This window comes from Oncorhynchus nerka, linkage group LG15, assembly GCF_034236695.1.
Source record: "Oncorhynchus nerka isolate Pitt River linkage group LG15, Oner_Uvic_2.0, whole genome shotgun sequence".
NCBI classification, from domain to species: domain Eukaryota; kingdom Metazoa; phylum Chordata; class Actinopteri; order Salmoniformes; family Salmonidae; genus Oncorhynchus; species Oncorhynchus nerka.
The window spans coordinates 25,658,566-25,686,228 of record NC_088410.1 but is presented as its reverse complement, the minus strand read 5'-3'; the positions used below and the strand labels follow the sequence as shown (position 1 = coordinate 25,686,228).

The following is a 27,663-nucleotide window of genomic DNA, read 5'->3' as shown; positions in this document are numbered from 1 at the left end:
ATTGTAGTGGTGTAATATTGTGGTATTATACATGTTGTATTGTATGTGTAATATTGTTGTATTATACATGTTGTATTGTAGTGGTGGTATTATACATGTTGTTGTAGATGTAGTGGTGTAATATTGTTTATGGTGGTATTATAATAGTGGTGTAATTGTTGTATGGTGGTATTATACATGTTGTATTGTAGTGGTGTAATATTGTTGTATGGTGGTATTATACATGTTGTATTGTAGTGGTGTAATATTGTTGTATGGTGGTATTATACATGTTGTATTGTAGTGGTGTAATATTATTGTATTGTAATATTATTGTATGGTGGTATTATACATGTTGTATTGTAGTGGTGTAATATTGTTGTATGGTGGTATTATACATGTTGTATTGTAGTGGTGTAATATTGTTGTATGGTGGTATTATACATGTTGTATTGTAGTGGTGTAATATTGTTGTATGGTGGTATTATACATGTTGTATTGTAGTGGTGTAATATTGTTGTATGGTGGTATTATACATGTTGTATTGTAGTGGTGTAATATTGTTGTATGGTGGTATTATACATGTTGTATTGTAGATGTATAATGGTGTAATATTGTTGTATGATGGTATTATACATGTTGTATTGTAGTGGTGTAATATTGTTGTATAGTGGTATTATACATGTTGTATTGTAGATGTATAATGGTGTAATATTGTTGTATGGTGGTATTATACATGTTGTATTGTAGATGTATAATGGTGTAATATTGGTGTAATACATGTTGTATTGTAGTGGTGTAATATTGTTGTATTATACATGTTGTATTGTAGTGGTGTAATATTATTGTATGGTGGTCGCTCTGGATAAGAGCGTCTGCTAAATGACTTAAATGTAAATGTAAATGTGGTATTATACATGTTGTATTGTAGTGGTGTAATATTGTTGTATGGTGGTATTATACATGTTGTATTGTAGTGGTGTAATATTGTTGTATGGTGGTATTATACATGTTGTATTGTAGTGGTGTAATATTATTGTATGGTGGTATTATACATGTTGTATTGTAGATGTGTAGTGGTGTAATATTGTTGTATGGTGGTATTATACATGTTGTATTGTAGTGGTGTAATATTGTTGTATTATACATGTTGTATTGTAGTGGTGTAATATTATTGTATGGTGGTATTATACATGTATTGTAGTGGTGTAATATTGTTGTATGGTGGTATTATACATGTTGTATTGTAGATGTGTAGTGGTGTAATATTGTTGTATGGTGGTATTATACATGTTGGATTGTAGATGTGTAGTGTGTAATATTGTTGTATGGTGGTATTATACATGTTGTATTGTAGTGGTGTAATATTGTTGTATGGTGGTATTATACATGTTGTATTGTAGTGGTGTAATATTGTTGTATGGTGGTATTATACATGTTGTATTGTAGATGTATAATGGTGTAATATTTGTATTATACATGTATATAGTGTGTAATATTATGTATGGTGTATTATACATGTTGTATTGTAGTGGTGTAATATTATTGTATGGTGGTATTATACATGTTGTATTGTAGATATATAATGGTGTAATATTGTTGTATGGTGGTATTATACATGTTGTATTGTAGTTGTGTAGTGGTGTAATATTGTTGTATGGGTGTTGTATTATACATGTTGTAATATTGTTGTATTGTATTATACATGTTGTAGTGGTGTAATATTGTTGTATGGTGGTATTATACATGTTGTATTGTAGTATTATACATGTTGTATTGTAGTTGTGTGGTGTAATATTGTTGTATGGTGGTATTATACATGTTGTATTGTAGATGTGTAGTGGTGTAATATTGTTGTATGGTGGTATTATACATGTTGTATTGTAGATGTGTAGTGGTGTAATATTGTTGTATGGTGGTATTATACATGTTGTATTGTAGTTGTATTGTTGTATGATGGTATTATACATGTGTAGTGGTGTAATATTGTTGTATGGTGGTATTATACATGTTGTATTGTAGATGTGTAGTGGTGTAATATTGTATTATACATGTTGTATTGTAGTGGTGTAATATTGTTGTATGGTGTTGTATTATACATGTTGTATTATACATGTTGTATTGTAGTGGTGTAATATTGTTGTATGGTGGTATTATACATGTTGTATTGTAGATGTGTAGTGGTGTAATATTGTTGTATGGTGGTATTATACATGTTGTATTGTAGTGGTGTAATATTGTTGTATAGTGGTATTATACATGTTGTATTGTAGATGTATAATGGTGTAATATTGTTGTATGGTGGTATTATACATGTTGTATTGTAGTGGTGTAATATTGTTGTATTATACATGTTGTATTGTAGTGGTGTAATATTATTGTATGGTGGTCGCTCTGGATAAGAGCGTCTGCTAAATGACTTAAATGTAAATGTAAATGTGGTATTATACATGTTGTATTGTAGATGTGTAGTGGTGTAATATTGTTGTATGGTGGTATTATACATGTTGTATTGTAGTGGTGTAATATTGTTGTATGGTGGTATTATACATATTGTAGTGGTGTAGTGGTGTAATATTATTGTATGGTGGTATTATACATGTTGTATTGTAGTGGTGTAATATTGTTGTATGGTGGTATTATACATGTTGTATTGTAGTGGTGTAATATTATTGTATGGTGGTATTATACATGTTGTATTGTAGATGTGTAGTGGTGTAATATTGTTGTATGGTGGTATTATACATTGTGTTGTATATTGTTGTAGTTGTATTGTAGTGGTGTAATATTATTGTATGGTTATTGTAGTGGTGTAATATTGTTGTATGGTGGTACATGTTGGATTGTAGATGTGTAGTGTGTAATATTGTTGTATGGTGGTATTATACATGTTGGATTGTAGATGTGTAGTGGTGTAATATTGTTGTATGATGGTATTATACATGTTGTATTGTAGATGTGTAGTGGTGTAATATTGTTGTATGGTGATATTATACATGTTGGATTGTAGATGTGTAGTGTGTAATATTGTTGTATGGTGGTATTATACATGTTGTATTGTAGTGGTATAATATTGTTGTATGGTGGTATTATACAATTGTAGTGGTGTAATATGTGTGGTGTATTATAATATTGATTGTAGATGTGTAGTGTATAATATTGTTGTATTGTATTATACATGTTGTATAATATTGTTGTATGGTGGTATTATACATGTTGTATTGTAGTGGTGTAATATTGTTGTATGGTGGTATTATACATGTTGTATTGTAGATATATAATGGTGTAATATTGTTGTATGGTGGTATTATACATGTTGTATTGTAGTTGTGTAGTGGTGTAATATTGTTGTATGGTGGTATTATACATGTTGTATTGTTGTAGTGGTGTAATATTGTTGTATGGTGGTATTATACATGTTGTATTATTGTAGTGGTGTAATATTGTTGTATTATACATTATATTGTTGTATGGTGGTATTATACATGTTGATGTGTAGTGGTGTAATATTGTTGTATGGTGGTATTATACATGTTGTATTGTAGATGTGTAGTGGTGTAATATTGTTGTATGGTGGTATTATACATGTTGTATTGTAGTGGTGTAATATTGTTGTATGGTGGTATTATACATGTTGTATTGTAGTGGTGTAATATTGTTGTATGTGGTATTATACATGTTGTATTGTAGATGTGTAGTGGTGTAATATTGTTGTATGGTGGTATTATACATGTTGTATTGTAGATGTGTAGTGGTGTAATATTGTTGTATGATGGTATTATACATGTTGTATTGTAGATGTGTAGTGGTGTAATATTGTTGTATGGTGGTATTATACATGTTGGATTGTATGTGATGTAATAGTGGTGTATTATACATATTGTAGTGGTATAATATTGTTGTATGGTGGTATTATACATGTTGTATTGTAGATGTGTAGTGGTGTAATATTGTTGTATGGTGGTATTATACATGTTGGATTGTAGATGTGTAGTGTGTAATATTGTTGTATGGTGGTATTATACATGTTGTATTGTAGATGTATAATGGTGTAATATTATTGTATGGTGGTATTATACATGTTGTATTATAGTGGTGTAATATTGTTGTATGGTGGTATTATACATGTTGTATTGTAGTGGTGTAATATTATTGTATGGTGGTATTATACATGTTGTATTGTAGATATATAATGGTGTAATATTGTTGTATGGTGGTATTATACATGTTGTATTGTAGTTGTGTAGTGGTGTAATATTGTTGTATTATACATGTTGTATTGTAGTGGTGTAATATTGTTGTATGGTGGTATTATACATGTTGTATTGTAGTTGTGTAGTGGTGTAATATTGTTGTATGGTGGTATTATACATGTTGTATTGTAGATGTGTAGTGGTGTAATATTGTTGTATGGTGGTATTATACATGTTGTATTGTAGATGTGTAGTGGTGTAATATTGTTGTATGGTGGTATTATACATGTTGTATTGTAGTGGTGTAATATTGTTGTATGATGGTATTATACATGTTGTATTGTAGATGTGTAGTGGTGTAATATTGTTGTATGGTGGTATTATACATGTTGTATTGTAGATGTGTAGTGGTGTAATATTGTTGTATGATGGTATTATACATGTTGTATTGTAGATGTGTAGTGGTGTAATATTGTTGTATGGTGGTATTATACATGTTGGATTGTAGATGTGTAGTGGTGTAATATTGTTGTATGGTGGTATTATACATGTTGTATTGTAGTGGTATAATATTGTTGTATGGTGGTATTATACATGTTGTATTGTAGATGTGTAGTGGTGTAATATTGTTGTATGGTGGTATTATACATGTTGGATTGTAGATGTGTAGTGTGTAATATTGTTGTATGGTGGTATTATACATGTTGTATTGTAGATGTATAATGGTGTAATATTATTGTATGGTGGTATTATACATGTTGTATTATAGTGGTGTAATATTGTTGTATGGTGGTATTATACATGTTGTATTGTAGTGGTGTAATATTATTGTATGGTGGTATTATACATGTTGTATTGTAGATATATAATGGTGTAATATTGTTGTATGGTGGTATTATACATGTTGTATTGTAGTTGTGTAGTGGTGTAATATTGTTGTATGGTGGTATTATACATGTTGTATTGTAGATGTGTAGTGGTGTAATATTGTTGTATGGTGGTATTATACATGTTGTATTATAGTGGTGTAGTGGTGTAATATTGTTGTATTATACATGTTGTATTGTAGTGGTGTAATATTGTTGTATGGTGGTATTATACATGTTGTATTGTAGTTGTGTAGTGGTGTAATATTGTTGTATGGTGGTATTATACATGTTGTATTGTAGATGTGTAGTGGTGTAATATTGTTGTATGGTGGTATTATACATGTTGTATTGTAGATGTGTAGTGGTGTAATATTGTTGTATGGTGGTATTATACATGTTGTATTGTAGTGGTGTAATATTGTTGTATGATGGTATTATACATGTTGTATTGTAGATGTGTAGTGGTGTAATATTGTTGTATGGTGGTATTATACATGTTGTATTGTAGATGTGTAGTGGTGTAATATTGTTGTATGATGGTATTATACATGTTGTATTGTAGATGTGTAGTGGTGTAATATTGTTGTATGGTGATATTATACATGTTGGATTGTAGATGTGTAGTGTGTAATATTGTTGTATGGTGGTATTATACATGTTGTATTGTAGTGGTATAATATTGTTGTATGGTGGTATTATACATGTTGTATTGTAGATGTGTAGTGGTGTAATATTGTTGTATGGTGGTATTATACATGTTGGATTGTAGATGTGTAGTGTGTAATATTGTTGTATGGTGGTATTATACATGTTGTATTGTAGATGTATAATGGTGTAATATTATTGTATGGTGGTATTATACATGTTGTATTATAGTGGTGTAATATTGTTGTATGGTGGTATTATACATGTTGTATTGTAGATATATAGTGGTGTAATATTGTTGTATGGTGGTATTATACATGTTGTATTGTAGTTGTGTAGTGGTGTAATATTGTTGTATGGTGGTATTATACATGTTGTATTGTAGATGTGTAGTGGTGTAATATTGTTGTATGGTGGTATTATACATGTTGTATTATAGTGGTGTAGTGGTGTAATATTGTTGTATTATACATGTTGTATTGTAGTGGTGTAATATTGTTGTATGGTGGTATTATACATGTTGTATTGTAGTTGTGTAGTGGTGTAATATTGTTGTATGGTGGTATTATACATGTTGTATTGTAGATGTGTAGTGGTGTAATATTGTTGTATGGTGGTATTATACATGTTGTATTGTAGATGTGTAGTGGTGTAATATTGTTGTATGGTGGTATTATACATGTTGTATTGTAGTGGTGTAATATTGTTGTAATATTGTTGTATGTAGATGGTATTATACATGTTGTATGGTGGTATTATACATGTTGTATTGTAGATGTGTAGTGGTGTAATATTGTTGTATGGTGGTATTATACATGTTGTATTGTAGTGGTGTAATATTGTTTGGTATTATATTGTATGTGTAGTGGTGTAATATTGTTGTATGGTGGTATTATACATGTTGTATTGTAGTGGTGTAATATTGTTGTATGGTGGTATTATACATGTTGTATTGTAGATGTGTAAGTGGTGTAATATTGTTGTATGGTGGTATTATACATGTTGTATGGTGTAGATGTGTATTGTAGATGTGGTGTAATATTGTTGTATGGTGGTATTATACATGTGTAGTGGTGTAATATTGTTGTATGGTGGTATTATACATGTTGTATTGTATGTGTAGTGGTGTAATATTGTTGTATGGTGGTATTATACATGTTGTATTGTAGATGTGTAGTGGTGTAATATTGTTGTATGGTGGTATTATACATGTTGTATTGTAGTGGTGTAATATTGTTGTATGGTGGTATTATACATGTTGTATTGTAGTGGTGTAATATTGTTGTATGGTGGTATTATACATGTTGTATTGTAGTGGTGTAATATTGTTGTATGGTGGTATTATACATAGTGGTGTAATATTGTTGTATTGTACATGTTGTATTGTAGTGGTGTAATATTGTTGTATGGTGGTATTATACATGTTGTATTATTGTAGTGGTGTAATTATTGTTGTATGGTGGTATTATACATGTTGTATTGTAGATGTATAATGGTGTAATATTGTTGTATGGTGGTATTATACATGTTGTATTGTAGTGGTGTAATATTGTTGTATGGTGGTATTATACATGTTGTATTGTAGTGGTGTAATATTGTTGTATGGTGGTATTATACATGTTGTATGTAGTGTGTAATATTATTGTATGGTGGTATTATACATGTTGTATTGTAGTGGTGTAATATTGTTGTATGGTGGTATTATACATGTTGTATTGTAGATGTATAATGTAATATTGTTGTATGGTGGTATTATACATGTTGTATTGTAGATGTATAATGGTGTAATATTTGTATTATACATATTGTAGTGGTAATATTGTTGTATTATACATGTTGTATTGTAGTGGTGTAATATTATTGTATGGTGGCTCTGGTAATATTGACTTTGTAAATGTAAATGTGGTATTATACATGTTGTATTGTAGATGTGTAGTGGTGTAATATTGTTGTATGGTGGTATTATACATGTTGTATTGTAGTGGTGTAATATTGTTGTATGGTGGTATTATACATGTTGTATTGTAGTGGTGTAATATTATTGTATGGTGGTATTATACATGTATTGTAGTGGTGTAATATTGTTGTATGGTGGTATTATACATGTTGGATTGTAGATGTGTAGTGTGTAATATTGTTGTATGGTGGTATTATACATGTTGGATTGTAGATGTGTAGTGTGTAATATTGTTGTATGGTGATATTATACATGTTGTATTGTAGATGTAGTGGTGTAATATTGTTGTATGGTGGTATTATACATGTTGTATTGTAGTGGTGTAATATTATTGTATGGTGTATTATACATGTTGTATTGTAGATGTATAATGGTATAATATTGTTGTATTGGTATTGTAGATGTATTATGGTGTAATATTGTAGTATTATACATATTGTAGTGGTGTAATATTGTGGTATTATACATGTTGTATTGTAGTGGTGTAATATTGTTGTATTATACATGTTGTATTGTAGTGGTGTAATATTGTTGTATTATACATGTTGTATTGTAGTGGTGTAATATTGTAGTATTATACATATTGTAGTGGTGTAATATTGTGGTATTATACATATTGTAGTGGTGTAATATTGTTGTATTATACATGTTGTATTGTAGTGGTGTAATATTGTAGTATTATACATATTGTAGTGGTGTAATATTGTGGTATTATACATGTTGTATTGTAGTGGTGTAATATTGTTGTATTATACATGTTGTATTGTAGTGGTGTAATATTGTTGTATGGTGGTATTATACATGTTGTATTGTAGATGTGTAGTGGTGTAATATTGTTTATGGTGGTATTATACACGTTGTATTGTAGTGGTGTAATAATGTTGTATGGTGGTATTATACATGTTGTATTGTAGTGGTATAATATTGTTGTATGGTGGTATTATACATGTTGTATTATAGTGGTGTAATATTGTTGTATGGTGGTATTATACATGTTGTATTGTAGTGGTGTAATATTGTTGTATTATACATGTTGTATTGTAGTGGTGTAATATTATTGTATGGTGGTATTATACATGTTGTATTGTAGATGTATAATGGTGTAATATTATTGTATGGTGGTATTATACATGTTGTATTGTAGTGGTGTAATATTATTGTATGGTGGTATTATACATGTTGTATTGTAGTGGTGTAATATTATTGTATGGTGGTATTATACATGTTGTATTGTAGTGGTGTAATATTATTGTATGGTGGTATTATACATGTTGTATTGTAGTGGTGTAATATTATTGTATGGTGGTATTATACATGTTGTATTGTAGATGTATAATGGTGTAATATTGTTGTATAGTGGTATTATACATGTTGTATTGTAGATGTATTATGGTGTAATATTGTAGTATTATACATATTGTAGTGGTGTAATATTGTGGTATTATACATGTTGTATTGTAGTGGTGTAATATTGTTGTATGGTGGTATTATACATGTTGTATTGTAGTGGTGTAATATTATTGTATGGTGGTATTATACATGTATTGTAGTGGTGTAATATTGTTGTATGGTGGTATTATACATGTTGGATTGTAGATGTGTAGTGTGTAATATTGTTGTATGGTGGTATTATACATGTTGGATTGTAGATGTGTAGTGTGTAATATTGTTGTATGGTGGTATTATACATGTTGTATTGTAGATGTGTAGTGGTGTAATATTGTTGTATGGTGGTATTATACATGTTGTATTGTAGTGGTGTAATATTATTGTATGGTGGTATTATACATGTTGTATTGTAGATGTATAATGGTGTAATATTGTTGTATAGTGGTATTATACATGTTGTATTGTAGATGTATTATGGTGTAATATTGTAGTATTATACATATTGTAGTGGTGTAATATTGTGGTATTATACATGTTGTATTGTAGTGGTGTAATATTGTTGTATTATACATGTTGTATTGTAGTGGTGTAATATTGTTGTATTATACATGTTGTATTGTAGTGGTGTAATATTGTAGTATTATACATATTGTAGTGGTGTAATATTGTGGTATTATACATATTGTAGTGGTGTAATATTGTTGTATTATACATGTTGTATTGTAGTGGTGTAATATTGTAGTATTATACATATTGTAGTGGTGTAATATTGTGGTATTATACATGTTGTATTGTAGTGGTGTAATATTGTTGTATTATACATGTTGTATTGTAGTGGTGTAATATTGTTGTATGGTGGTATTATACATGTTGTATTGTAGATGTGTAGTGGTGTAATATTGTTTATGGTGGTATTATACACGTTGTATTGTAGTGGTGTAATAATGTTGTATGGTGGTATTATACATGTTGTATTGTAGTGGTATAATATTGTTGTATGGTGGTATTATACATGTTGTATTATAGTGGTGTAATATTGTTGTATGGTGGTATTATACATGTTGTATTGTAGTGGTGTAATATTGTTGTATTATACATGTTGTATTGTAGTGGTGTAATATTATTGTATGGTGGTATTATACATGTTGTATTGTAGTGGTGTAATATTATTGTATGGTGGTATTATACATGTTGTATTGTAGTGGTGTAATATTATTGTATGGTGGTATTATACATGTTGTATTGTAGTGGTGTAATATTATTGTATGGTGGTATTATACATGTTGTATTGTAGTGGTGTAATATTATTGTATGGTGGTATTATACATGTTGTATTGTAGTGGTGTAATATTGTTGTATGGTGGTATTATACATGTTGTATTGTAGATGTGTAGTGGTGTAATATTGTTGTATGATGGTATTATACATGTTGTATTGTAGTGGTGTAATATTGTTGTATGGTGGTATTATACATGTTGTATTGTAGTGGTGTAATATTGTTGTATGGTGGTATTATACATGTTGTATTGTAGTGGTGTAATATTATTGTATGGTGGTATTATACATGTTGTATTGTAGTGGTGTAATATTGTTGTATTATACATGTTGTATTGTAGTGGTGTAATATTGTTGTATTATACATGTTGTATTGTAGTGGTGTAATAATATTGTATGGTGGTATTATACATGTATTGTAGTGGTGTAATATTGTTGTATGGTGGTATTATACATGTTGGATTGTAGATGTGTAGTGTGTAATATTGTTGTATGGTGGTATTATACATGTTGTATTGTAGATGTGTAGTGGTGTTATATTATTGTATGGTGGTATTATACATGTTGTATTGTAGATGTATTATGGTGTAATATTGTAGTATTATACATATTGTAGTGGTGTAATATTGTGGTATTATACATGTTGTATTGTAGATGTGTAGTGGTGTAATATTATTGTATGGTGGTATTATACATGTTGTATTGTAGATGTGTAGTGGTGTAATATTGTTGTATGGTGGTATTATACATGTTGTATTGTAGATGTGTAGTGGTGTAATATTGTTTATGGTGGTATTATACACGTTGTATTGTAGTGGTGTAATAATGTTGTATGGTGGTATTATACATGTTGTATTGTAGTGGTGTAATATTGTTGTATGGTGGTATTATACATGTTGTATTGTAGATGTGTAGTGGTGTAATATTGTTGTATGGTGGTATTATACATGTTGTATTGTAGATGTGTAGTGGTGTAATATTGTTGTATGATGGTATTATACATGTTGTATTGTAGTGGTGTAATATTGTTGTATGGTGGTATTATACATGTTGTATTGTAGTGGTGTAATATTGTTGTATGGTGGTATTATACATGTTGTATGGTGTAATATTATTGTATGGTGGTATTATACATGTTGTATTGTAGTGGTGTAATATTGTTGTATTATACATGTTGTATTGTAGTGTGTAATATTATATTATACATGTTGTATGTTGTGTAATAATATTGTATGGTGGTATTATACATGTATTGTAGTGGTGTAATATTGTTGTATGGTGGTATTATACATGTTGTATTGTAGATGTGTAGTGTGTAATATTGTTGTATGGTGGTATTATACATGTTGTATTGTAGATGTGTAGTGGTGTTATATTATTGTATGGTGGTATTATAATATTGTTGTATGGTGTAATATTGTGGTATTATACATGTTGTATTGTAGATGTGTAGTGGTGTAATATTGTTGTATGGTGGTATTATACATGTTGTATTGTAGATGTGTAGTGGTGTAATATTGTTGTATGGTGGTATTATACATGTTGTATTGTAGATGTGTAGTGGTGTAATATTGTTTATGGTGGTATTATAATATTTGTTGTATACATGTTGTATTGTAGTGGTGTAATATTGTTGTATGGTGGTATTATACATGTTGTTGTATTGTAGTGGTGTAATATTGTTGTATGGTGGTATTATGTTGTATTATAGTGGTGTAGTGTGTTGTATTATACATGTTGTATTGTAGTGGTGTAATATTGTTGTATGGTGGTATTATACATGTTGTATTGTAGATGTGTAGTGGTGTAATATTGTTGTATGGTGGTATTATACATGTTGTATTATAGTGGTGTAGTGGTGTAATATTGTTGTATTATACATGTTGTATTGTAGTGGTGTAATATTGTTGTATGGTGGTATTATACATGTTGTATTGTAGTGGTGTAATATTATTGTGTGGTGGTATTATACATGTTGTATTGTAGTGGTGTAATATTGTTGTATGGTGGTATTATACATGTTGTATTGTAGATATATAATGGTGTAATATTGTTGTATGGTGGTATTATACATGTTGTATTATAGTGGTGTAGTGGTGTAATATTGTTGTATTATACATGTTGTATTGTAGTGGTGTAATATTATTGTATGGTGGTATTATACATGTTGTATTGTAGTGGTGTAATATTGTTGTATGGTGGTATTATACATGTTGTATTGTAGATGTGTAGTGGTGTAATATTGTTGTATGGTGGTATTATACATGTTGTATTGTAGTGGTGTAATATTGTTGTATGGTGGTATTATACATGTTGTATTGTAGATGTGTAGTGGTGTAATATTGTTGTATGATGGTATTATACATGTTGTATTGTAGTGGTGTAATATTGTTGTATGGTGGTATTATACATGTTGTATTGTAGATGTGTAGTGGTGTAATATTGTTATATGATGTATTGTATTATATGTGATGTAAATGCCTTAATGTGTTTGGACCCCAGGAAGAGTAGCTGCTGCCTTGGCAACAGCTAATGGGGATCCCTAATAAATACCATGTTTGAACAGTGCGTCTTGACTGTACAGTAGATTGGAACGGTCAGATGACTATTGTAACTGTAAAGCTCTTATTTTATGACCCGAATATAGAATTTCCAAACAGAACATATGCGTTCTGTTCTGAGAGACTGGTCCAGTTTGCATGCAGAACAGAACACAGAAGCACAGCACAAGCATAAAAAGACACCACATATACACACTGCAGTGCGCCTGCTAAGTCACTCAAACATTCACAAGGGCACACGGTCCAACACATCGGCCTCCACAGTCAATTAGACATTTTCACAGATACAAACAAACACTTCTATTCTTAGACGGCGCGATATCACACACACTACCTGAGGGGCTCCAGGTGTGTCCAACACCAGGTCAGGCAGCTCCCTTAGTAACTTGTCAAATGAGCTCTCCACGTCGCTACGGCTCAGCACGCGGCCACACAGGTCCGTCAACAGCCTGGACGTCAGCTCTCTGTGGCTGGCCTTGGCCTCCAGGGCCAGGCTCACAGCCAGCATGGGCACCCCGCTAGACATGGAGCCCAGGTTGAGTTCACCCAGGAGCTCCTACGGAGGGGAGAGAGGGGGATGGGTTTTGGTCAGATGGAATAAAGAGTCTGTCATGGAGAGAGACAGAGAGACTTGGCCAAGAAGAGGGAGTGGGCTCATAGGGTCAAATCAGAGAACATAGCTACATCCTTCAGAATGAACTCTGTCTCCTGTCAGATAAAAAGGCAGAAGCAGGTCCAGTGTTTAGGACATTAAAAGCACTAGTTCGCCCTACAGAGAACTGTTGAAATGAACCTACCGCTACTTCATTGGTGTCGCCGTGTTCAAAGTACTCCTGCACGATGGGAGTGAGCATCTTCTCAAAGGCCCCCTCCTCCAGGGGAGGAACCACCGTCTCATACACACAGTTCTCCTGTAGACAATGAAGCCGATCAAGACTGGATACCAAAAAACGTGTATAGTTTACTTAAGGCCCCGAGTTCTTATGAGCAGGTAAAACTCCGGTACAATATGGTTAGGACCCTAACGCAGACGGTCATAGATCCAATAGAAAAATGGTCCAATACCTGAGCTTCGTCATAGTTGGGGTCTTTGACGTCGACCTCCTCCAGGTCGTACACTTCTCCAGGTGGGCCCCACACCCCTTTGCCCCCCGCCCCACCTGACAAAGAACAAAGACAATGCCTGTGATGTTTTCAAAACAGAAACAGTTTCATGGTGCAAAATAGTTTAAATCTGTATGTAGCAAAACGTTAAAAAATATTATAATCTGGCAGTGCGATTTAAAAGATGCAATATGCAGAAATCGCGCCGCCATTTCCTGGTTGCTAAAATAGTTTGCGACAAAACAAGTAACTATAGTGTAGAGAATCATTGTACCATCTAAACCACTGAAGTGTCTTTTACATAGCCCAAAATGTTGTATTTTTAACTGCAAAGACAAAACTTAACAGGAAGCATAGAAATCGCCACATATACTGAACAGAAATATAAAAAGCAACATGCAAAGTGTTGGTCCCATGTTTACCATACGCACAAAAAGCGTATTCTCCCAAATTGTGTGCACAAATTTGCTTATATCCCTATGAGGTGAGCATTTCTCCTTTGCCAATATAATCCATCCACCTGACAGTTGTGGCGTAACAAGAAGCTGATTAAGCAGCATGACCATTACACAGATGCACCTTGTACTGGGGACAATAAAAATCCACTCTAAAATGTGCAGTTGTGTCACACAGAATGCTACAGACGTCTCAGGTTGAGGGAGCGTGCAATTGGGAAGCTGACTGCAAAAATGTCCACCAGATCTCTTGCCAGAGAATTAAATGTTCATTTCTCTACCATAAACCGCCTCCCAATGTCATTTTAGAGAATTTGTCAGTACGTCCAACAGGCCTCACAACGTGTAACCCGTCGCCAGCCCAGGAGCCCCACATCCGGCTTCTTCACCTAAAGGATCATCTGAGACCAGCCACCCGGACAGCTGATGAAACTGAGTAGTATTTGTCTGTAATAAAGTCTTTTTTGTGGGGAAAACACATTCTGATTCACTGGGAAGCCAGGCCCAGCCAGTGGGCCTATGCCCTCCCAGGCCCAACCATGTCTACACCCCTGCCCAGTCATGTAAAATCCATAGATTAGGGCCTAATGATTTATTTAAATTGACTGATGTCCTTATATGAACTGTAACTCCGTAAAATTGTTGTTTATATATTTGTTCAGTATAAAAATAGCCACATCATGCTCCTTTCTTCAGCATGTGAGTTATAAAAAGGTTGCTACTATTGATGCATTGCTCAGATTAAGGTGAAGTCATCCCTAGACATTGGTTTTAGGGTAATTTCCCCCTCTTAGGGTTAAGGTTAGGATTTAGGGAAGGCAAGCTGATCCTGGATCCGAGTCACCCCAGAGCTTTCAAAAACATACTACTATCCAGTAGCCGATATGTGGTCACCTGCAGCGGGTTGACATTACAATGCAGCCTACATTTGAACGGCACACAAACACTGTGCTGACAAAGGGAAGAAGATCAACAGTACAATATACAGCACGGCACACACACAGCAGCGTTCTGTGCTTGAGACAGGATGTCTCCAATACAACTGAAGTGAAACACTGAAAACCACCTTCTCCAGAAAGAGAACATACGTCACAAAATACCACAGGCAGACAGAGACACTACTGATTGCGGAAGCCAATATGAAACATTACAAACAGGAACCGGCCTAACTATACAGGGGTACAGATAAGGGGAGCACAACAACACCCCCTTCCTCGATATGACACTTCCTATATAGTGTGTGTTGTCAGAAAGGATAGCACTTTAAAGGCTCAACTGGTGACAGACCACATATCTAAAAAAAAAAGGGGTCATTCCTCATTAGTAAGTAAGTGTTACACAAAGCCACATCTGTTGGTGGCTCTGTAGAAACAGATTGCCAGTCTATTTAAGAAGAGAGTCATTTCCAAAGCAGCTCAGCTTGTCTAGGCCTACATGTTTTAAACCCCCCACCCTCCTATAAGTCCCACCCAGTGTGTGTGTGTGTGTGTGTTACATTCCGCCTGTATATAGCTCTGCCCCTTTAGAATGTTGTCTGTGCCGTGGCTGATTCCGGAACATGATGTACCTATTACCCTTGTTGCCCTGAGAGATTCCACCCATAGAGTAGTTTCTGTTACCTTACACCACTAACTTTTACAGGAGCCCCTAAACCACAGCGGGACCTAGACTGTGTTCCAAACGGCACCCTATTCCCTTTACTATAGTGAATAGGTTGCCATTTGGGACAGAAGCCCAGGCATTTACATTGACATCATGGCACCGTTCTTTGGTTACATAACTTAAATACGTCTGTGCCAAGACAATACGGCTCCTTCCTATCAGAAAATAACTAACTGTACTTCTGAACTAACTGTGCTTCTGCAAGATGTTATTTTGGCAATGGGGACTGACAAAGGCCAAGAAAGATACTGCGGTTTCATTTTATCAGATAAGAACTGAACCAACCAGTTCAAAAGGTGTCTCAGAGCACAAGTACTGATCTGGGATCAGATTCCCACATAATCATATCCATTAAGATCTAAAAAGGCTAAACTGATCCTTTATCAGCACTCTTACTCTGAAAGGCACTGTCAATATGGGACCAGAGGACGGACAGCTGGGGGTATGGCAAGCTGCTCTGCCTACAGCCCAAATGACACCCTATTCCCTATGTAGTGCACTACTTTTGACCAGGACCCATAGGGATCTGGCTAAAAGTAGTGCACAATATATAGAATAGGGTACCATTTGGGACACACACTTTGACTCTGCTGAGAAGCAGCTTCCTCTCCAGTAGTACATGCATGACAATTCAGCGGTTATGTATAAGGTGATTACAAAGTAGTAAATAGCTTATCACCTTGAAGATTAATATGCATGCAATTATAAGATTTAAAAGGAGTCAATCATGTCATTGGTAAACAAGCCAGGCTAGTTGGAGCTGTTGGCCACAATGGGAAGGGGAAGTGATGTCATCTACAACAAACCGCCATGCTCTTGCCATCTAGGTTACTTTATTGTTATTGCCTAGTTTGCATGTCTTTGGACAAATGCTCAATCTTGTTTCAGTTATCCAAACCTGTTAGACAAAGAGCCATTGGTTAGATATTATAATGGGCTGAATTATGGAGCCTCTATTAGTAATATGATAAAAATATTTTTTTTCTTTATTTTTGACTCCAGGAAGGATCATGCATCACCCACAAATCATCAACAAAGTCAGTCAAGGTCATAGGTCTAGGTCAAAAGTCTAGTAGATGCCAAAAGGAGATAAGAGTTGTGTTAATATAAGTGAGTGGATCAGCCTCACCTGGCCATTTGTTTTTTTACACGCTAATCGGTTTACTACTGGGCTGGCAGTTGGAGAGGCAGGGACAGAGAGAGATCTCTTGGGGACTAGATCATGAGTAGCCTTGATTCCAGCCAACAAGAATATGGTGTGATCTCTGGTCATTCAAGACTAGGACACACGACATTGTAACTCTGTAGGCAATGATGGTCTATTCCTTGAAGCATATTTTTGCTCAAAACACTAACAGACTAACTTGTTGCTCTATAAATGTTAACGTCCCATTACTGGTCTTTGGTAGGCTTCAATGGCCTTACCTTCCCTAGCCGTGACATCACGTTATCACAAGTAGGCCTGTTAACAACACTTCATTACATAACCACAGAAATAGTCACTCCCCCATTCCTTTCTCTGACAGTCCTCTTCTCTTACCTTCCTTTAACATTATATATGTTTTTAACATCGACATAACTCCCCATACCTTTCTCTGACAGTCCTCTTCTCTTACCTTCCTTTAACATTATATATGTTTTTAACATCGACATAACTCCCCATACCTTTCTCTGACAGTCCTCTTCTCTTACCTTCCTTTAACATTATATATGTTTTTAACATCGACATAACTCCCCATACCTTTCTCTGACAGTCCTCTTCTCTTCCCTTCCATTTAACATTATATATGTTTTTAACATCGACATAACTCCCCATACCTTTCTCTGACAGTCCTCTTCTCTTACCTTCCTTGAACATTATATATGTTTTTAACATCGACATAACTACCCCATCCTCCTCTTACCTCTTGAACAGTCCATAACTCCCCATCTTACTCTTCCATTGAACATTATATATGTTTTTAACATCGACATAACTCCCCATACCTTTCTCTGACAGTCCTCTTCTCTTACCTTCCATTGAACATTATATATGTTTTTAACATCGACATAACTCCCCATACCTTTCTCTGACAGTCCTCTTCTCTTACCTTCCTTTAACATTATATATGTTTTTAACATCGACATAACTCCCCATACCTTTCTCTGACAGTCCTCTTCTCTTACCTTCCATTGAACATTATATATGTTTTTAACATCGACATAACTCCCCATACCTTTCTCTGACAGTCCTCTTCTCTTACCTTCCATTGAACATTATATATGTTTTTAACATCGACATAACTCCCCATACCTTTCTCTGACAGTCCTCTTCTCTTACCTTCCATTGAACATTATATGTGTTTTTAACATCGACATAACTCCCCATACCTTTCTTTGGAAGTCCTCTTCCCTTCCCTGCCCGAGACTTCCTGTCCAGCAGTTTGCTCTTGGGGCTGGTGGGGGGTGCGGTGCCATTAGTACCCCGGGAGGAGTCCCCGTTCTCGCTAAACGAGTCCCCTCTCCCAGAGTCTCTAGAAGAAGTCTTCCTCAGCCTCCTCTTCGCTTTGGCTTTGAGACGGGCCTCGTGGATACTGTTAGGTGCTGAAATCCAGTTGCCATTTATTTCGTTCTTGATGTTTTTGGTGATAAGGCCGTTCTCCTCGTCGCCCGATAGGAAAGAGTCACTCAGATCGTCTGCGTCTGTTGGCAGGGGGTGAAAGAGGTGGTGGAAGACAAGGTAAGAAGGCAGTTTGACTGATTTACCAGAACAAACTCTATTTGCAGATGTTATATTTCATGACAGAGGTTATGGATAACTATAAGGTCATTTGATGTTCACAATGCACTAATTGTCTTATAAACAGTTTTAAAGTGATAGTGTGTGTATTTAATATAATGCATTATGTTATTCTTGGCTATATAAAATGTAAGGCCAGCAGAATACAAATCATGATCAGTGGTTACAGAAACCGCTGTAGTCACTGCAAGTTAGAGTCACCAGTAGTCACTGAGCTACTTCCGCATCAAAAGTCCAGACAGACTAGACTGGTAAAGATAACTTACCAAGGGGGTTAGCGTTCAGCCATGCCTCGCAGTCAGTTGCCATTGTTTTAAAAAGTAGATTTGGAGCAGCGGAAATGCGTGCGAATAAAAAAAAAATTATGCAGACACCTAAAATGATAAAATAACGTTTCAATTAATTTTGATGTGCATTAATTTCATTGGCACGTCAACATGTCCAGACAAGCCCCCCACCCCACCCCTGACCTAATTCATGCATTGATAATCTCCAGACTAAATACAAATCGGTCTACAAAATGTTTTTGGAAAGCAGCAAAGCAAATCACTTCTGTCAGTTAATCGCAAGCTCCTGCTGCGACGACGCACCACTACGCAGGCAAAACAATGACCGCATCGATGTGTAGAAATCAATAACGAGATATTACACGGTAAAAATGGTAAGCATTGAAACAACAAGAGTTGAGTACAGCTTAAAGTTGATGCACTCTATATATAATGTATATTTCAGGGATCATTTGTATATTGTCATTAGCTTTGCAGTTATCACAAAGTTGAACGCTGCCTCGATTGTTGTCACTTGGCAGCCCAAGTCCCAAGCGACGGGAAAATGCACGACAACAACAAAGCCAGCTATATTGCAGTAGGTAAAATCATTTATCGTCGAATTAAAAGAGCTGCTCCATAATGTCATACATTAGCTGTCTACCTTTTGCGTATCCAAAGGAAAATCACTGACCGTATCTGCCGTTGAGGCTGCTAGTTGATGTGGGTTTTAAATTCAGTTGTTTTTATGTTGTATACCCAGCAACACTTGGCATAGAATTGTGTTTGAGATATACGATTGGCTGACCTTGCAAACGTGTTGTGAAGAGGGCACCAATCAAAATCCCGGATGAGACCTGGCTTCTCGTATTTTCTGTAGGGTCGACTTCCTAATGATGTAGTGCTGCCCCCTATCGTTGGGGTTGCAGAGTAGCAACAATGCGTTTTTGTAAAACTTTCCACACTATTGCTATAACACTATTGCTATAATAACGTCTTATAATAAGCATTTTTGTGTTGGAGAAAATGTCAAATAACATTCTTTGTTTTATTTGAAACCCAACCAAATAAGCCTAAGTCCTAAATGGTGCAATGTTAGACCCTAAAATAGCTAGAACATTTAGTTCTCAAACTTTTGGGGGCCTGGGACCCCTTTTGTGATAACAAATCCACCAGGGACCCCCTCATAATCAGAACACAACTCGAGTGAGATAAAAATAGCATACATGGAGTACTATGACTGGCAGTGCATGGCCGGATGAACCAAATCTCGGCCCTGGAAGGAACATTTTAAAGGCCCATGTCTTGTCATCAGAAAATACATTTAGCAGTTTTCAAGCTAATTTCCAGCAATTCTGCACATTCAGTTATGGGGCGGGGAGATGTTTTTGTTATTGCAGCTTTAAAGCTAATATCAATCGAATGTATTTATAAAGCCCTTTTTACATCAGCCGATGTCACAAAGTGCTGTACAGAAACCCAGCCTAAAACTCCAAACAGCAAGCAATGCAGATGTAGAAGCATGGTAGCTAGGAAAAATTCCCTAGGAAAGCAGGAACCTAGGAAGAAACTTAGAGAGGAACCAGGCTCTGAGGGGTGGCCAGTCCTCTTCTGGCTGTGCCGGGTGGAGATTATAACAGTACATGGCCAAGATGTTCAAACATTCATAGATGACCAGCAGGGTCAGATAATAATAATCACAGTGGTTGTACAGGGTGCAAAAGGTCAGCACCTCAGGAGTAAATGTCAGTTGGCTTTTCATAGGGGATCATTTAGAGTTCGAGACAGCAGGTGCGGTAGAGAGAGTCGAAAACAGCAGGTCTGGGACAAGGTAGCACGTCCGGTGAACAGGTCAGGGTTCCATAGCAGGCAGAACAGTTGAAACTGGAGCAGTAGCACGACCAGGTGGACTGGGTGACAGCAAGGGTCATTGGGCCAGGTAGTCCTGAGGCATGGTCCTAGGGCTCATGTCCTTAGAGAGAAGAGAAAGACAGAGAGAGAGAGAGAGAGAGAGAGAGAATTAGAGGGAGCATACTTAAATTCATACATGACACCGGATAAGACAGGAGTAATACTCCAGATATAACAGACTGACCCTAGCCCCCCGACACGTAAACTATTGCAGCATAATTACTGGAGGCTGATACAAGAGGGGTCGGGAGACACTCTGGCCCCGTCCGACGATACCCCCGGACAGGGCCAACCAGGCAGGTTATAGCCCCACCCACTTTGCCAAACGCACAGCCCCCACACCACTAGAGGGATATCTTAAACCACCAACTTACTACCCTGAGACAAGGCCGAGTATAGCCCACAAAGATCTCCCCCACGGCACGAACCTGAGGGTGGCGCCAACCCGGACAGGAAGATCACGTCAGTGACTCAACCCACTCAAGTGACGCATCCCTCCTGGGGACGGCATGGAAGAGCACCAGTAAGCCAGTGACTCAGCCCCCGTAATAGGGTTAGAGGCAGAGAATCCCAGTGGAGAGAGGGGAACCGGCCAGGCAGAGACAGCACCGGCGGTTCGTCACTCCAGGGCCTTTCCGTTCACCTTCACACCCCTGGGCCAGACTACACTCAATCATAGCACCTACTGAAGAGATGAGTCTTCAATAAAGACTTAAAGGTCGAGACCGAGTCTACGTCTCTCACATGGGTAGGCAGACCATTCCATAAAAATGAAGCTCTATAGGAGAAAGCACTGCCTCCAGCTGTTTGTTTAGACATTCTAGGGACCGTAGCGTACGTGTAGGTATGTACGGCAGGACCAAATCAGGGACAGTTAGGAGGCCTGCGTCTTGTGACCGTAGCGTACGTGTAGGTATGTACGGCAGGACCCAGGGACAGTTAGGAGGCCTGCGTCTTGTGACCGTAGCGTACGTGTAGGTATGTACGGCAGGACCAAATCAGGGACAGTTAGGAGGCCTGCATCTTGTGACCGTAGCGTACGTGTAGGTATGTACGGCAGGACCAAATCAGAGACAGTTAGGAGGCCTGCGTCTTGTGACCGTAGCGTACGTGTAGGTATGTACGGCAGGACCAAATCAGAGACAGTTAGGAGGCCTGCGTCTTGTGACCGTAGCGTACGTGTAGGTATGTACGGCAGGACCAAATCAGGGACAGTTAGGAGGCCTGCGTCTTGTGACCGTAGCGTACGTGTAGGTATGACGGCAGGACCAAATCAGGGACAGTTAGGAGGCCTGCGTCTTGTGACCGTAGCGTACGTGTAGGTATGTACGGCAGGACCCAGGGACAGTTAGGAGGCCTGCATCTTGTGACCGTAGCGTACGTGTAGGTATGACGGCAGGACCAAATCAGGGACAGTTAGGAGGCCTGCGTCTTGTGACCGTAGCGTACGTGTAGGTATGTACGGCAGGACCAAATCAGGGACAGTTAGGAGGCCTGCGTCTTGTGACCGTAGCGTGCGTGTAGGTATGTACGGCAGGACCCAGGGACAGTTAGGAGGCCTGCGTCTTGTGACCGTAGCGTACGTGTAGGTATGTACGGCAGGACCAAATCAGGGACAGTTAGGAGGCCTGCGTCTTGTGACCGTAGCGTACGTGTAGGTATGTACGGCAGGACCAAATCAGGGACAGTTAGGAGGCCTGCGTTTTGTGACCGTAGCGTACGTGTAGGTATGTACGGCAGGACCAAATCAGGGACAGTTAGGAGGCCTGCATCTTGTGACCGTAGCGTACGTGTAGGTATGTACGGCAGGACCAAATCAGGGACAGTTAGGAGGCCTGCGTCTTGTGACCGTAGCGTACGTGTAGGTATGTACGGCAGGACCCAGGGACAGTTAGGAGGCCTGCGTCTTGTGACCGTAGCGTACGTGTAGGTATGTACGGCAGGACCAAATCAGGGACAGTTAGGAGGCCTGCGTCTTGTGACCGTAGCGTACGTGTAGGTATGTACGGCAGGACCCAGGGACAGTTAGGAGGCCTGCGTCTTGTGACCGTAGCGTACGTGTAGGTATGTACGGCAGGACCCTGGGACAGTTAGGAGGCCTGCGTCTTGGACCGTAGCGTACGTGTAGGTATGTACGGCAGGACCAAATCAGAGACAGTTAGGAGGCCTGCGTCTTGTGACCGTAGCGTACGTGTAGGTATGTACGGCAGGACCAAATCAGAGACAGTTAGGAGGCCTGCGTCTTGTGACCGTAGCGTACGTGTAGGTATGTACGGCAGGACCAAATCAGAGACAGTTAGGAGGCCTGCGTCTTGTGACGTAGCGTACGTGTAGGTATGTACGGCAGGACCAAATCAGAGACAGTTAGGAGGCCTGCGTCTTGTGACCGTAGCGTACGTGTAGGTATGTACGGCAGGACCCAGGGACAGTTAGGAGGCCTGCGTCTTGTGACCGTAGCGTACGTGTAGGTATGTACGGCAGGACCAAATCAGGGACAGTTAGGAGGCCTGCATCTTGTGACCGTAGCGTACGTGTAGGTATGTACGGCAGGACCAAATCAGAGACAGTTAGGAGGCCTGCGTCTTGTGACCGTAGCGTACGTGTAGGTATGTACGGCAGGACCAAATCAGAGACAGTTAGGAGGCCTGCGTCTTGTGACCGTAGCGTACGTGTAGGTATGTACGGCAGGACCAAATCAGGGACAGTTAGGAGGCCTGCGTCTTGTGACCGTAGCGTACGTGTAGGTATGTACGGCAGGACCAAATCAGGGACAGTTAGGAGGCCTGCGTCTTGTGACCGTAGCGTACGTGTAGGTATGTACGGCAGGACCCAGGGACAGTTAGGAGGCCTGCATCTTGTGACCGTAGCGTACGTGTAGGTATGTACGGCAGGACCAAATCAGGGACAGTTAGGAGGCCTGCGTCTTGTGACCGTAGCGTACGTGTAGGTATGTACGGCAGGACCAAATCAGGGACAGTTAGGAGGCCTGCGTCTTGTGACCGTAGCGTACGTGTAGGTATGTACGGCAGGACCCAGGGACAGTTAGGAGGCCTGCGTCTTGTGACCGTAGCGTACGTGTAGGTATGTACGGCAGGACCAAATCAGGGACAGTTAGGAGGCCTGCGTCTTGTGACCGTAGCGTACGTGTAGGTATGTACGGCAGGACCAAATCAGGGACAGTTAGGAGGCCTGCGTTTTGTGACCGTAGCGTACGTGTAGGTATGTACGGCAGGACCAAATCAGGGACAGTTAGGAGGCCTGCATCTTGTGACCGTAGCGTACGTGTAGGTATGTACGGCAGGACCAAATCAGGGACAGTTAGGAGGCCTGCGTCTTGTGACCGTAGCGTACGTGTAGGTATGTACGGCAGGACCCAGGGACAGTTAGGAGGCCTGCGTCTTGTGACCGTAGCGTACGTGTAGGTATGTACGGCAGGACCAAATCAGGGACAGTTAGGAGGCCTGCGTCTTGTGACCGTAGCGTACGTGTAGGTATGTACGGCAGGACCAGGGACAGTTAGGAGGCCTGCGTCTTGTGACCGTAGCGTACGTGTAGGTATGTACGGCAGGACCCTGGGACAGTTAGGAGGCCTGCGTCTTGGACCGTAGCGTACGTGTAGGTATGTACGGCAGGACCAAATCAGAGACAGTTAGGAGGCCTGCGTCTTGTGACCGTAGCGTACGTGTAGGTATGTACGGCAGGACCAAATCAGAGACAGTTAGGAGGCCTGCGTCTTGTGACCGTAGCGTACGTGTAGGTATGTACGGCAGGACCAAATCAGAGACAGTTAGGAGGCCTGCGTCTTGTGACGTAGCGTACGTGTAGGTATGTACGGCAGGACCAAATCAGGGACAGTTAGGAGGCCTGCGTCTTGTGACCGTAGCGTACGTGTAGGTATGTACGGCAAGACCCAGGGACAGTTAGGAGGCCTGCGTTTTGTGACCGTAGCGTACGTGTAGGTATGTACGGCAGGACCAAATCAGGGACAGTTAGGAGGCCTGCGTCTTGTGACCGTAGCGTACGTGTAGGTATGTACGGCAGGACCAAATCGGAAAGATAGGTAGGAGCAAGAGCAGTAAAACCTTGTAATCAGCCATTGCCTTAACAGGAAGCCAGTGTAGAGAGGCTAGCACTGGAGTAATATGAGAACATTGTTGGGTTCTAGTCAAGACTCTAGCAGCCGTGTTTAGTACTAACTGAAGTATCCTGCAATTCTACACATTTCGCCAAAAGGCCGAGATAAAACTTTGTAATTTTGAAGCTTAAATTACAGCACATGTATGTAAAAAAATAATAATAATTGGGGTGGCATACAAGAAGTATTGGGTTGAAATATAATTGGTGAAGTAGGTACTGTGTGTGGAAACCAATATCCGTGTGAGCTTCCCAGGCCCGTGTTGCCCAGGGGTAAGAACATACAGTACCAGTCAAAAGTTTGGACACACCTACTCATTCCAGAGTTTTTCTTTATTTTTACTATTTTCTACTTTGTAGAATAATAGAAGACATCAAAACTATGAAATAACACATGAAATCATGTCGTAACCCAAAAAGTTTTAAACAAAATCTAAAAATATTTTTGTTTCTTCAAAGTAGCCTTTAAAAAGTTTTGCCTTTATGACAGCTTTGCACACTCTTGGCATTCTCTCAACCAGCTTCACCTGGAATGTTTTTCCAGCAGTCTCGAAGGAGTTCCTACATATTCTGAGCACTTGTTGGCAGCTTGCCCTTCACTCTGCGGTCCAATTCATCCCAAACCATCTCAATTGGGTTGAGGTGGGGTGATTGTGGAGGCCAGGTCATCTGATGCAGAACTTCATCACTCTCCTTCTTGCTCAGATAGCCCTTACACAGCCTGGAGGTATGTTGGATCATTCTCCTGTTGAAAAACAAATTATAGTCCCACTCAGCGCAAACCAGATGGGATGTTGTATTTCTACAGAATGCTGTGGTGGCCATGCTGGTTAAGTGTGCATTGAATTCTAAATAAATCACTGACGGTGTCACCAGCAAAGCACCCCCACACCATAACACCTCCTCCTCCATGCTTCATGGTGGGGACCACACATGCAGAAATCATCCGTTAACCTACTCTGCATCTTTTTTTTCATTTTTTTCATTTTACCTTTACTTAAGTAGACAAGTGTTTAACTCGACAAGTGTTTAACTAGGCAGGTATTTAACCAAAGTTTGGAAACAAAAATATCAAATTTGGACTCAAATTTGCTTGTGTTTCTTGGTCCAAGGAAGTCTCGTCTTATTATTGGTGTCCTTTAGAAGTGGTTTCTTTGCAGCAATTCGACCATGAAGGACTGATTCACTCAGTCTCCTCTGAACAGTTGATGTTGAGATGTGTCTGTTACTTGAACTCTGTGAAGCATTTATTTAGGCAGCAATTTCTGAGGCTGGTAACTCTAATTAACTTATCCTCTGCAGCAGAGGTAACTCTGGGTCTTCCTTTCCTGTAGCGGTTCTCATGAGAGCCAGTTAACTCTAATGAACGTATCCTCTGCAGCAGAGGTAACTCTGGGTCTTCCTTTCCTGTAGCGGTTCTCATGAGAGCCAGTTAACTCTAATGAACGTATCCTCTGCAGCAGAGGTAACTCTGGGTCTTCCTTTCCTGTAGCGGTTCTCATGAGAGCCAGTTAACTCTAATGAACGTATCCTCTGCAGCAGAGGTAACTCTGGGTCTTCCTTTCCTGTAGCGGTTCTCATGAGAGACAGTTTCATCATAGCGCTTGATGGTTTTTGCGACTTTCAAAGTTCTTGAAATGTTCTGCATTGACTGACCTTCATGTCTTAAAGTAACGATGAACTGTCGTTTCTCTTTGCCTAACTGAGCTGTTCTTGCCAAAATATGGACTTAGTCTTTTACCAAATAGGGCTATCTTCTGTATACCACCCCTACCTTGTCACAACACAACTGATTGGCTCAAACGCATTAAGAAGGAAAGAAATTCCACAAATTAACTTTGAACAAGGCACACCTATTAATTGAAATGCATTCCAGGTGACTACCTCATGAAGCTGGTTGAGAGAATGCCAAGAGTGTGCAAGGCTGTCATCGAGGCAAAGGGTGGCTACCTAGAAGAATCTCAAATATAAAATATATTTTGATTTAACACTTTTTTGGTTACATGATTCCATATGTGTTATTTTATAGTTGTGATGAATTCACTATTATTCTACAATGTAGAAAATAGTAAAAATAAAGAAAAACCTTTTAATGAGTAGGTGTGTCCAAACTTTTGACTGTTACTGTAGATATTTAAGTAATACACAATTTCCCTAATCTCTACTACACTACTTTTCCCCATTTCAAAACGTATAGCATTGTGTTCTGTAAATGAGAAAAGTCCAATCGATTATACATAACAAGTTGTTACTAGGAAACTGTCCAAAGATAGATAGTTTATTGTATATTTTTTTCCCATTTGACTGTAATGTGTAATGTCAATGATCATGTCCAAGAGTGCAATTGACTTGACCAAGTCTGTGCTATCAAAAGGAATAATCCTTATACAATTAGTTTTGTCTGACAAGTGTAATATCCTACCTTAACATCTGGGGGCGCTCCCCTCAAACAGTAGAACGTCCCATGCACATGAAAGTAGCAGG

General features: G+C 38.0%; 1 protein-coding gene across 2 annotated transcripts in view; it reads right to left on the bottom strand.

Annotated features, from left to right (window-relative positions):
* The window catches only part of pdcd4b (programmed cell death 4b), a 40,626-nt gene extending 20,693 nt beyond the window's left edge, over positions 1–19,933 (bottom strand). The window contains exons 1-6 of one of the 2 annotated variants that reach the window (XM_065001359.1): positions 19,829–19,933; positions 19,135–19,242; positions 18,460–18,771; positions 13,934–14,028; positions 13,666–13,779; positions 13,203–13,424 (exon numbers count right to left, since the gene is read on the bottom strand). In XM_065001359.1, the coding sequence (XP_064857431.1) occupies positions 13,203–13,424; positions 13,666–13,779; positions 13,934–14,028; positions 18,460–18,771; positions 19,135–19,177 (786 nt within the window). In that variant the 5' untranslated portion in view covers positions 19,178–19,242; positions 19,829–19,933. Of the gene's footprint in view, positions 1–13,202; positions 13,425–13,665; positions 13,780–13,933; positions 14,029–18,459; positions 18,772–19,134; positions 19,243–19,798 lie in introns of both variants that reach the window. The other variant, XM_065001360.1, reaches the window with a different exon arrangement.
* Between the last annotated feature and the right edge of the window lie 7,730 nt (positions 19,934–27,663).